Here is a 12739-nt window from a genome sequence, read left to right on the forward strand (position 1 = left end):
TTTTTTTTTTTTGTATTTTTTAGTAGAGACGGGGTTTCACCGTGTTCGCCAGGATGGTCTCGATCTCCTGACCTCGTGATCCACCCGTCTCGGCCTCCCAAAGTGCTGGGATTACAGGCTTGAGCCACCGTGCCCGGCCCCATCGTTTTTTAAGAAGTCCACAGTCTTAAGTGGGCAGGACTGGGAAGAGAGATCAGAAGCACAACTAACTGTAAAATGAAGTAGTAAGTGCTAAGTGCCATTAGAAGAGAGAGCTGTGGGTTGTCAGAGGTGGGCAGTGGGGCAGTGAAGAGCCACAGTCTTTATAGTCAAGCAGATCTGTCTTTAGAACAGGGCTTTGGCCTTGCCACTTGTTAGCAGGCCATATGTGACTTAGGACACGTTACTTTCATTTGCAGAATAGGAATACCGTATTTCATATTTCAGCTAATCTAATATTGATTATGAGATGTACCATTATTTAATATACCACTAAGAAAGAAAAAATGCCACTAATCTTAATGATAAGGATACCATCCAGATGTCAACAACTATTCGTTGTAAAAATCATGGGGTGGGGGTGGTCTTATAATTGATGAAAAATGGCAGGAAAATGTCCTTTGCTGGGTGGTTGTCAGGATGGAATGGGATTTTGGGATTGCAGATTCCGGTGCTTAGTGCAGAGGAGGCTGGTATTCCTTCTGCTCTGAGGTAGGGGAGTCACGAAGAAGAAAGAGTTTGCTTTGGTTTGGGGCCTTGAGGAGTAATTGGGATTTGAATAAGCAGAAATCAAATATAGGGTGGAGATTATCCTAATGTAGAAGACAGGACTGCAGGAAGGAAAGTATGGAGGGAGGAAAGGCATTACTGCTCTTTGCTATTAAATGAGCATCCTGGAGCCAGGCACGGCAGCTCACGCCTGTAATCCCAACACTTTAGGAGGCCGAGGTAGGAGGATCACTTGAGCCCAGGAGTTCGAGACCAGCCTAGCCAACAAAATGAGACCCCATCTCTACAAAAATTTAAAAATTAGCTGGGTGGCTGGGCGCGCTAGCTCATACCTGTAATCCCAGCACTTTGGGAGGCCAAGGCAGGCAGATCACTTGAGGTCAAGAGTTCGAGACCAGCCTGACCAACATGGAGAAACCCCATCTCTACTAAAAATACAAAATTAGCTAGGCTTGGTGGCGCATGCCTGTAATCCCGGCTACTCAGGAGGCGGAGGCAGGAGAATCACTTGAACCCAGGAGGCGGAGGTTGTGGTGAGCCGAGATCGCACCATTGCACTCCATCCTGATCAACAAGAGCAAAATTCCACCTCGAAAGAAAAAAAAAATTTTAGCTGGATGTGGTAGTGCACGCCTGTTGTCCCAGTTATGTGGGAGACTGAGACAGGAAGATCACTTGAGCCCAGGACGTCAAGGCTGCAGTGAGCTATATTTGTGATACTGTACTCCAACCTTGAGACCTTGTCTCAAAAATTTGTTTAAAAATACATAAATAAATAAATGAGCGTCCTGGGCCTTTCATAACAGTGTGTGCTCACAGGTTTGTATGTCTATCTGTCACCTCAATTAGAGTATAGTCTCTTTGAGGGATTGGACCCAGTATCCTCAACATCTTAACACTGTTGTTGAAGGACTAATGTGTTTGGGGTGGTGCATGCATGTAGTCCTTACTCTACTGGGGAGGTGGACGCAGGAGGATCGCAAGCCCAGGATTTCAAAACCAGCCTGGGCAGTTTATCGAGACCCCCATCTCTTAAAAAAACACTCAAAAAGGCCAGGCACGGTGGCTCACGCCTGTAATCCCAGCACTTTGGGAGGCCGAGGCGGGCGGATCACAAGGTCAGAAGATCGAGACCATCCTGGCTAACACGGTGAAACCCCGTCTCTACTGGAAAAAATATACAAAAAATTAGCCAGGTGTGGTGGTGGGCTAAACCTGGAGTCCCAGCTACTTGGGAAGCTGAGGCAGGGAGGATGGTGTGAACCTGGGAGGCGGAGCTTGCAGTGAGCCAAGATCACGCCACTGCACTCCAGCCTGGGTGACAGAGTGAGACTGTCTCAAAAAAAAAAAAAAAAGAAAAAATCCAAACAAATGATGAATGTGTTGTAGGCTGTTTAGTTTAGAGAATAGAATTCCTCTTAACGGTAAAATTTTGATGCAGGAATTGCTTTTCCCTCTGTTGTGTTACTTTTTTTTTTTGAGACAGAGTCCCGCTCTGTCGCCCAGGCTGAAGTGCAGTGGCGCACTCTTGGCTCACAGCAACCTCTGCCTCCCAGGTTCAAGCGATTCTCCTGCCTCAGCCTCCCGAGTAGCAGGAATTATAGGCGTGTGCCACCATGCCTGGCTAATACTTGTATTTTTAGTAGAGACGGGGTTTCACGATGTTGGCCAGGCTGGTCTTGAACTCCTGACCTCAGGTGATCTGCCCACCTCAGCCTCCCAAAGTGCTGGGATTACAGGCTTAAGCTACTGCACCCAGCCTGGTTTTTTTTACCTTTTAAAAAGTGACTTTTTTTTTTTTTTTTTTTGGTACGGAGTCTCGCTCTGTCCCCCAGGCTGGAGTGTAGTGGCGCGATCTCGGCTCACTGCAAGCTCTGCCACCTCCAGGGTTCACACCATTCTCCTGCCTCAGCCTCCCGAGAAGCTGGGACTACAGGCGCCCACCACCACGCCCGGCTAATTTTTTTGTATTTTTAGTAAAGACGGGGTTTCACCGTGTTCACCAGGATGGTCTCGATCTCCTGACCTTGTGATCCGCCCGCCTTGGCCTTCCAAAGTGCTGGGATTACAGGCATGAGCCACTGCGCCCGGCCTAAAAAGTGACTCTTAATTACAATTGGCCTTGCTGCTACATGCTTTGATGGGTATGGGCCAAATTGACATCTAAGCCTCCCTTTAATTTTTTGCTCCTGAAATTCTACCACTGGGATTCCTACTACTGGTTAATCAGTGCCTTCTGTCCTTGACCAGGCATTCAGAATGCAGCAGGTGTTTTTTTGTTGTTGTTGTTTTTTGTTTTTCAGACGGAGTCTCATTCTGTCTCCCAGGCTGGAGTGCATTGGCAGGAACATGGCTCACTGTAGCCTCGACTTCCTGGTCTCAAGCGATCCTCCCACCTCAGCCTCCTGAGTAGCTGGGACTACAGGCATGTGCCACCACGCCTGGCTATTTTTTTTTCTCCCCAAGATGAAGTCTTGCTCTGTCACCCAGGCTGGAGTGCAGTGGTGCAATCTTGGCTCACTGCAGCCTCCGCCTCCCAGGTTCAAGTGATTCTCCTGCCTCAGCCTCCCGAGTAGTTGGAGTTACAGGCGCTTGCCACCAAGCCCAGCTAATTTTTTTTGTGTGTGTGTATTTTTAGTAAAGATGGGGTTTCTTACCATGTTGGCCAGGCTGGTCTTGAACTCATGACCTCAAGTGATCCGCCCACCTCGGCCTCCCAAAGTACTGGGATTACAGGCATGAGCCACCGTGCCCGGCTCTAATTTTTGTATTTTTAGTAGAGAAAGGGTTTTGCCATGTTGCCCAGGCTGGTCTCGAACTTCTGAGCTCAAGCCATCTGCCTGTTTTGGCCTCTCAAAGTGCTGGGACTACAGGCCTGTGCCACCACACCTGGCCCTCGTTCAGTAGGTATTTATTGAGCAGCTGCAGTGTGCTAGGCAGTGTGGTAGGAATGAGGATAAGCAGTGAACAAAAAGACAAAAATTCCCACCCTCATGGAGTTTACATTTAGTGCGTTAGAGATATAGTGGTTCAGGACGTAGACAAGAGCTTGCTAAGGGCTCACTGTGCTTTAAAACATTTTTTTTTTTTTTTTTTTTTTTGAGATGGAGTCTCGCTTTGTCACCCAGCCCAGGCTGGAGTGCAGTGGCACGACCTCGGCTCACTGCAAGCTCCACCTCCTGGGTTCACGCCATTCTCCTGCCTCAGCCTGCCGAGTAGCTGGGACTACAGGCGCCCACCACCACGCCTGGCTAATTTTTTGTATTTTTAGTAGAGATGGGGTTTCACCGTGTTAGCCAGGATGGTCTCGATCTTCTGACCTTGTGATCTGACTGCCTCGGCCTCCCAAAGTGCTGGGATTACAGGTGTGAGCCACCGTGCCCGGCCCAGCTTTAAAGCTTTAACTGGGTCTTCTGTTAATCTCATAATTAGAAGGTGATAAATATTTAAAGGCTTATAGTGGTGCTCTGGATTTAATTTATGAATTCAAAATGTTAGCTTTGATTCATTTTTATGAAGCTGATGTTTTAAATTTTATTTCTTGTTAATATTTTCAGAAGATGAATTGAATCTTCTGGTTATTGTAGTTGATGCCAACCCAATTTGGTGGGGAAAGCAAGCATTAAAGGAATCTCAGGTAAGACTGCTTGAGGAGGCCTTTGGAGAATTCTCATTTAACTGAGTGTTTATATTGCTTTTTTAAAAAATGGCTTTATTAAAGTATAATTTACATATTGTAATATTCAGCCACTGTACAATTCAGTGATTTTTTTTTTTAAGGAAATTTGCGAAGTTGGGTAAGCAGCCCCACACTTCTGCTTTAGAACATTTCTTTTACTGCATAACGTTCCGTCGTGCCTGTTTGCAGTCAATCCCTGCTTCTGTCTCCAAGCTGCAAGCAACCACTGATCTGCCCTCTATCTCTAAATTCCCTTTTCTGGACATTTCATGTATTGATTCCATATAATATGTGGTCTTAAAAAATACTTTCTATTTTGAAATATTTTATTTTTAAATAATATAGACATAGGAAACCAGAAAAGGTACAGAGAGATCCTGTGTGCCCATCACTGAAGTTCTTTCAGTGGTGACATCTTATATAACCATAGTACAGTTTTGAAACTGTCAGTGCAATCTACAGACCTAATCAGATTGCAAGTTTTACATGCGCTCATTTGTGTGTGTGCGTGCGTGCGTGCGTGCGTGTATGTGTGTGGTTCTGTGCAGTTTTACTACATTCATCGATGGGTGTGTTCATCAGCTCCACCCTCAGGATATGGAACTGTTGCTTTATTACAAAGGAGCCCCTTCTATAGTAGTTACAGAACCTTCCTAGTCCCCATCCCTAACCGCTAGTAAACACGAATATGCTAATCAGATCTCCATTTCTATAATTTTATTTTGTATATAGATCATACAGTTGGTAATCTTTGAGGTTGGCTTTTGTTTACCCAACATAATGCCCTTGAGATCCATCCAAGCTGCTGCCTGTATCAGTAATTTTTCCTTTTTTTTTTTTTTTTTTTTTGAGACAAGTGTCTCACTCTGTTGCCCAGGCTGGAGTGCAGTGGTGCCACCATAGCCCATTGCAGCCTCACATTCCTGGGCTAAAGCAGTCCTCTGGCCTCAGCCTCCAGAGTAGCTGGTACTACAGGTGCACACCACCATGTCTGGCTAATGTTTGTATTTTTTGTTGAAACAGGTTCTCACCATGTTGCCCAGGCTGGTCTTGAGCTCTTGGCTTCAAGCAGTTCTCCCAACTAGTTCTATAATCCCACCACTTCGGCCTTCCACAGTGCTGGGATTACAGGTGTGAGCCACCATGCCAGCCCATTACATAATTTTTAAGTATAGTCACCCTACTGTGCTATCAAACATTGAATTAATTAATTAATTTATTTATTTATTTTTCCTGAGATGGAGTCTTACTCTGTCACCCAGAGCTAGAGTCCTATGGCATGATCTCGGTTCACTGCAGCCTCTGCCTCCCGAATTCAAGCAATTGAGATGGAGTTTTGCTCTTGTTGCCCAGGCTGGAGTGCAATGGTGTGATCTTGGCTCACTGAAACCTCTGCCTCCTGGGTTAAAGTGATTTTCCTGCCTCAGCCTCCCGAGTAGCTGGGACTACAGGCATGCACCACCACACCCAGCTAATTTTTGTATTTTTGGTAGAGACGGGGTTTCACCATGTTGGCCAGGCTGGTCTCGATCGCTTGACCTCGTGATCTGCCCACCTCAGCCTCCCAAAGTGTGGGGATTACAGCCGTGAGCCACTGCGCCTGGTCGATCTCTTCTTACTTGTGATTCTATTTCCAAAAAAGATCCCATACACATGTACCAGAAGTTAGGACTTGAACATGTCTTTTGCGGGGACATAATTTGACCCACAACAGTTGCTCTAGGGATTACTGTATGTGTCTTACCATTGTCTACTTTAGGTTAATACTCATTTAATTCCAGTAAAATATAGAGGCTTTGCTCCAGTATAGATCCATTTCCACCCCTTCCTCGCGTTCTTACTGTCATACATATCACCCCTGCGTGTTACAAACCTGACAATGCAGTGTTACAATTGTTACTTACACAGTTGCTCATACCAAGTATAAGCATCTTTTTGCTTGTTAACAAAAAATAAAAATATCACACAATATTCATGTTAGAACTATACTCATTCTTCACTTGAAACCATACTTTTTTCTTTTTTTGAGATGGAGTCTTGCTCTGTCGCCCAGGCTGGAGTGCAGTGGTGCAATCTCGGCTCACCGCAGTCTCCGCCTCCCGGGTTCAAGCAATTCTCCTGCCTCAGCCTCCTGAGTAGCTGGGACTACAGGCACATGCCGCCACGCTCAGCTAATTTTTTGTGTGTGTATTTTAGTAGAGTTGGGGTTTCACTGTGTTGCCCAGGCTGGTTGCAAACTGCTGAACTCAGGCAATCCACCTGCCTCAACCTCCCAAAGTGCTGGGATTACAGGTGTGAGCCACCGTGCCCGGCCAAACCATACTCATTTTTCAATTGGCTATGGATACAAGAATTCAGCAAAAATCAACATAGGCATTCTGTGAGAATCCATTGACTGTATGCAATTTACCATAAAGAGTATTGTGCATTTCACTGTTATTTGTAAATTGTGTGCTACAGACTACTGTGTCAGTAATATCTGTGTGTACTTGTGTACATGTGTACCTCGTTTTTGGAGAGTGAATGGTTAAACATCTGCCAGCACATCACTGCATGCTGCCCTGTTACTCCAAAAAGGCTGCGTTTGCACTCATCAGTGCTGTGTGAGAGTTCCTTTTTTCTTGTACCAACACAAGATGTTAATTCTCCTTGTTTCATCTTTTGTCAATATGAGGAGCAAAAAACAATGTAATCTCAATTTGCTTTTAGTGTATTCGTGGCCATTTGTATTTCTCTCTTGGGACATCACCCACTTCTTTCTTTAGATATTCATGGCATGTGGTTTTTTTAAAATTAATCATTTATGGACACTCTTTATATTAAAAGATTAACCCATTACTTGTCATACGTTGCAACTATTTTTTTCCAGTTTGTAACTTGTTTTCTTTCACTTTTATTTATATTGTCACTTTTTGCAAAATAGAAATTTTAATAGATTTAAGGGTTCTTTTTTCCAGTAGGGTGAAATTTACCGTGTTTTGGTCTTTTTTTTGAGATGGAGTCTTACTCTGTCACCCAGGCCGGAGTGCAGTAGCACGATCTCAGCTCACTGCAGCCACCACCTGCGGTGCTCAAGCAGTCCTCCCACCTCAGCATCCCGAGAAGCTGTGACTACAGGCATGTGCCAACACACCCAGCTAATTTTTGTATTTTAAGTAGAGACGGGGTTTTGCCATGTAAGCCAGGCTGGTCTTAAACTCCTGACCACAGGTGATCTGCCTGCCTCGGCCTCCCAAAGTGCTGAGATGTGAGCCACCACTCCTGGCCACCAGTGTTCTGTTTTCTACCTGAAGTATTTATTTAAGAGAAACAGACCTTATTCTAGGATTATGAAAATATCTACTTATGAAGACTAAAACTTCAAGGATCGCTTGTTTAGTTTGTTACTAGAGAAATTTCTCTGAACATTTTGAATACCAAAAAAAAAAAATACTGACTTATGTATCTTAATAATATTAGTTCTTATGGGAAGGTGATATTCTGTATTTGTTTTTTCAAAGTTTAAAAGTTTTTAGGCTGGGCATGGTGGCTCACGCCTGTAATCCCAGCAATTTGGGAGGCTGAGGCGGGCGGATCATGAGGTAAAGAGATCGAGACCATCTTTGCCAACATGGTGAAACCCCATCTCTACTAAAAATCAAAAAAGTAGCTGGGCGTGGTAGCATGGGCCTCTAGTCCCAGCTACTGGGGAGACTGAGGCAGGAGAACTGCTTGAACCTGGGAGGTGGAGGTTGCAGTAAGCCGAGATTGGGCCACTGCACTCCAGCCTGGCGACAGCGTGAGACTCCATCTCAAAAAAAAAAAGTTTTTAATTCATTTGCCCACTAAGTATACTGAGCAACCACTATATTGTTCACTAAGTATATACCAGACATACAGTAGTGGCTCAGTATACTTAGTGAACAAATATATTAAACATTTTTACAGGTCTCCAGTGTTTTCAGTATGTATTCATTATCTACTCCACATATAGTAATAGTTTGCTGGAAATTTTATCACAGAACATGTTTGTTATTCCTTAAATTTTACGCTGCAAATATTTGTGGAATATTGTACTAATGTAGAAATGATCTCATATAAGTAAAATTAGAAAACTATAGTTTTTAAGTGTTTTTGTTTATGGCTTTGGAGGAGGGGAGCTCCTGAGCAAATTTTTAACAGTGAATAATTATCTAAAATTTAAATGAAGTCTTTTGTTTGTTTGTTACAGGGTCTAGCTCTGTTGTCCAGGCTGCAGTACAGTGGTACAATCTTGGCTTACTGCAGCCTGGCTCTCCAGGGCTGAAGCGATCCTGCCACCTCAGCCTCCAGAGCAGCTAGGACTATGGGTGCACACCACCATGGCTGGCTAGTTTTGTTTCTTTTTTATAGAGCTAAGGTTTCATTATGTTGCCCAGGCTGGTCTCAAACTCCTGAACTCAAGCAGTCCTCCCACCTTGGCCTCTCAGGCTGCTGGAATTACAGGCTTGAGCCATTGCACCCGATCTAAACGAAATCTTAATTATGTCAAGACCTGACATGGTTATTTGGATAGCTAATTTGTTTTTCTAATGTCTTTCTTTTTTTTCAACAGTTTACCTTATCCAAATGCATAGATGCTGTGATGGTGCTGGGAAATTCGCATTTATTCATGAATCGTTCCAACAAACTTGCTGTAATAGCGAGTCACATTCAAGAAAGGTATGACCGTTGTGATTGCTTTTCCTATTCAGTGCTTAACATTCATGATTTTTTTGTGCCAGTTGGCATGTTTTGTTCCTATTCCATGTTGCAAAAGAAAATGTTTTCTGTGCCAGTGAACCGCCACAGCACCAAGAGCCAGTACGTGTACATTGTGATATCCATGAATTTTGCAAACCTCATCGTTAGTCGGTAGTAGAGTTACATAATGGCCCGTGTAATTTGCACAGATTGAACTATATTATTTAGGCAGAAAGGGGAAGAGAGCTATCCAGTCGGGCAGCTACTTTCCCTCACCTGTCTTCCCATTTTGTGTCTGCCCCAGAGTGCAAGTGAGATGGGAGATGTGATTCTGTTTACTTTTGGCTCTGCATAGTTCTCATGGCCTGTTTCCCTGCTCTGTGAGTGAACCTGGTGCTTAGAAATAAGGATTTTTCTTATAACACTGGCTTCTAAACCCAAGCCAACTACTCCATCTGGTGCTTGGCAGAAGAAACAGTGGTCGTTTCTCACACTGGTGTGAAACTGGCTGTGTTAGACTCACTGCAAGATGGTGCATAGCCTGCAGCTGATGTGTAAATGTGACCGTGGATACAGCAAAGTTTTTGTGAATAATTTGGGCCATATTTACTTCTCACATTATGCACTGACAGAAGAGTTGAATTCCCATGTAAGACACAACTCTTCGATATCTGTTTTTTTTGTTTTTTGAGACAGGGTCTTGTTCTGTCACCCAGGCTGGAGTATGGTGGCACTATCATGGGCCACTGTAGCCTCTGAACTTCTGGGCATAAGTGATCCTCCTGCCTCAGCCTCCCAAGTAGCTAGGACTGCAGGTGTTCACAACCACACTCTGCTAATTTTTGAATTTTTTATAGAGATAGGCTCTCACTGTGTTGCCCAGGCTGGTCTTGCTCTCCTAGGCTTAAGCAATCCTTTCACCCCAGCCTCCCAAAGTGCTGGGATTGCAGGGATCAGCCACCACGCCTGGCTCTTCTATGTCTTAATCACCACATTACAATAGAAGACTCTTGCTTACCAACATATTTCTATGGTAGCTCTCAGATTTTCTTGGTTCTTAGGGCTGCCTGCTTCCTCTGGTGGGTGAAAGAGCCCATGGGCCACCAAACACATATTCTTACTCCCATCCTCACTACATGTTTTTTTCTCAGAATTGGATGAAAATATGATGCTAGTTTGGTTACAATACCAGTAAAAACTATACCTGTCAAAGTTTTTTTTTTTTTTTTTAAAGTCACGAGGCCATGGCCGGGTGCGGTGGCTCACGCTTGTAATTGCAGCACTTCGGGAGGCCAAGGCGGGCGGACCACGAGGTCAGGAGATCAAGACCATCCTGGCTAACACAGTGAAACCCCGTCTTTACTAAAAATAAAAAAAAAAAATTAGCCGGGCATGGTGGTGGGCACCTGTAGTCCCAGCTACTCGGGAGGCTGAGGCAGGAGAATGGCGTGAACCTGGGAGGCGGAGCTTGCAGTGAGCTAAGATCACGCCACTGCACTCCAGCCTGGGTGACAGAGAAAGACTTCATCTCAAAAAAAAAAAAGGTCATGAGGCTGGGCACGGTGGCTCACGCCTGTAATCCCAACACTTCTGGAGGCTGAGGTGGACAGATTACTTGAGGTCAGGAGTTTGAGACCAGCCATACATAGCGGCCAATATAGTGAAACCCCATCTCTACTAAAAATACAAAAAATTAGCTGGGGCCTGGTGGTACACACCTGTAATTCCAGCTACTCGGGAGGCTGAGGCACGAGAATCACTTAAGCCCGGGAGGTGGAGGTTGCAGTGAGCTGAGACTGCACCACTACACTCCAGTCTGGGTGACAGAGCAGGACTGTGTCTCAAACAAAAAAAGAGTCATGAATCACTGGGAGAATCTTTCAGGGACCTTTGGACCAGATTTGTATTACTGGGATGGATGTGTACCTCAAATAATGAACTAGTAGTGAGTTGGAATTTGGTATGAACCTGTTGTGGTTGTCATTTGAGAAAGGAAGGCACAGGCACCCCTCTGCAGCATTTCGGAGATGATAACCCAACACCCTTTGTATTTCCCCACACTTTTCAGAAAACACTGGAACCAGTAAAACATTCTGTGGCCAGTTTGCCTATTTTATACATTTTTACTTTGTTTTTATACCCTTTTTCTTACACATTAAAAAAAAAATTTTATCTTACACATTTTTAAAAAAATGAAATTGACTGTAGAATTTTGTGAATCCCACATTGTGATTTTGTTTGTTGTCTGCTGAATTTCATTCTGATCATGAGTGAGCATGGGCAGTGAGGCCTGGTGTAACCAGGTTTTTTCCCCTGCTGTTTCAGCCGATTCTTATATCCTGGAAAGAATGGCAGACTTGGAGACTTCTTCGGAGACCCTGGCAACCCTCCTGAATTTAATCCCTCTGGGAGTAAAGACGGAAAATACGAACTTTTAACCTCAGCGAATGAAGTTATTGTTGAAGAGATTAAAGATCTAATGACCAAAAGTAACAGCTTTTAAAAATTGTTATTTTGCAAATAGGGTTGATTTTGGAGGTCCTTTAGGCTTTAAGTTAAAAGATGTGGGTTCTTTATATTGTTGCCTGCACGTTCTCTCTTTTTAAAAATCGTTTTCATCAAAGTCGGTTCGTTATTTGCCTAGCCTCTACGGCATTTGACACTGCTGACCAGCCTTTACTTCTTGAAACATGTCTTTTGGCTTCTAAGAATGCCCTGTGACCTGTTTATCCTCTTTTCTTGAAACATTACTTCATAGTCTCTATTTCTGGCTTTTCCTTCATCTTGTCTCTTAAAATACGTTTTTAATTCGACACATGATTTTCATCTTTTCTCCCTCTGTATGTTCTTATCCACTTTTGCCTTTAATTATCTTTTATATATGGACACTTTCCAACTTTGTCTCTAACCCAGACTTTCTTTCACGCTCAAATGCCTCCATTTCAGCGTCCCACAGTCTCTTGTCATGGCCCCGGCTAGTCTCATTATCTTTGCTCTCAATCACACCACCATTTCCATTCTGTTTCTGTCAGCCCCCATCCACCTAGTTTTCTAAACTTAAAGCTTTCATTTTTAACTCCTCCTCACATCCAACATCTAATCAGCTACAAAATCCTAGTTGTTTAGCCTCAGAAGTGTCTCCAGAATCCCACTCCTTATTGTCATCTTTTTATTTTTTATTTTTAAAAATTTTTATAGAGATGGGGTCTTGCTACGTTGCCCAGGCTGGTCTGGAACTCCTGGGCTCAAGCTATCCTCCTGCCTCTGCCTCCCAAAGTGCTGGGATTACAGGTGTGAGCCACCACACCCAGGCCTCATCCCTTATTGTCATCTTGATCAACCTCAGCACTATTGACATTTTGGGCTGGATAATTCTTTGTTGTGGCAGCTGTCCTATGCGTTGTAGGATGTTTAGCAGCATTTCTGGCCTTGGACCATTAGACACCATAATATCCCCTAGTTGTGACAACCAGATATGTCTTCAGACATTGCAGATGCCCCCTGTAGGGCACATTCACCCCACGTTTAGAGCCACTGCTCTAGATGATTGTTATAGCTTCTAACTGGTTTTCTGACTCCTGTCTTCCCAGTCAAGTCTTTGCACTCAGCCTCCAGAGTTATCATCTTTTTTTTTTTTTTTTTTTTTTTTTT

The 12739-nt window shown here is 44.0% G+C and overlaps 1 protein-coding gene across 5 annotated transcripts in view; it reads left to right on the forward strand.

The window, feature by feature from the left end:
* GTF2H3 (general transcription factor IIH subunit 3) overlaps positions 1–12739 on the forward strand; it is a 29105-nt gene that overhangs the window by 2416 nt on the left and 13950 nt on the right. For 3 of the 5 annotated variants that reach the window (XR_003121710.1, XM_025400878.1, XM_025400881.1), the window contains exons 2-4: positions 4266–4345; positions 8961–9067; positions 11414–11577. Coding sequence is in view for 4 of the 5 variants with exons in the window: in XM_025400878.1 (XP_025256663.1) it covers positions 4266–4345; positions 8961–9067; positions 11414–11577 (351 nt within the window). In the remaining variant the exon portion in view is untranslated. Of the gene's footprint in view, positions 1–4258; positions 4346–8960; positions 9068–11413; positions 11578–12739 lie in introns of those variants that run through there. The other 2 variants (XM_025400882.1, XM_025400879.1) reach the window with 2 other exon arrangements.

The sequence above is a fragment of the Theropithecus gelada genome, chromosome 11, assembly GCF_003255815.1.
Source record: "Theropithecus gelada isolate Dixy chromosome 11, Tgel_1.0, whole genome shotgun sequence".
NCBI classification, from domain to species: Eukaryota; Metazoa; Chordata; class Mammalia; order Primates; family Cercopithecidae; genus Theropithecus; species Theropithecus gelada.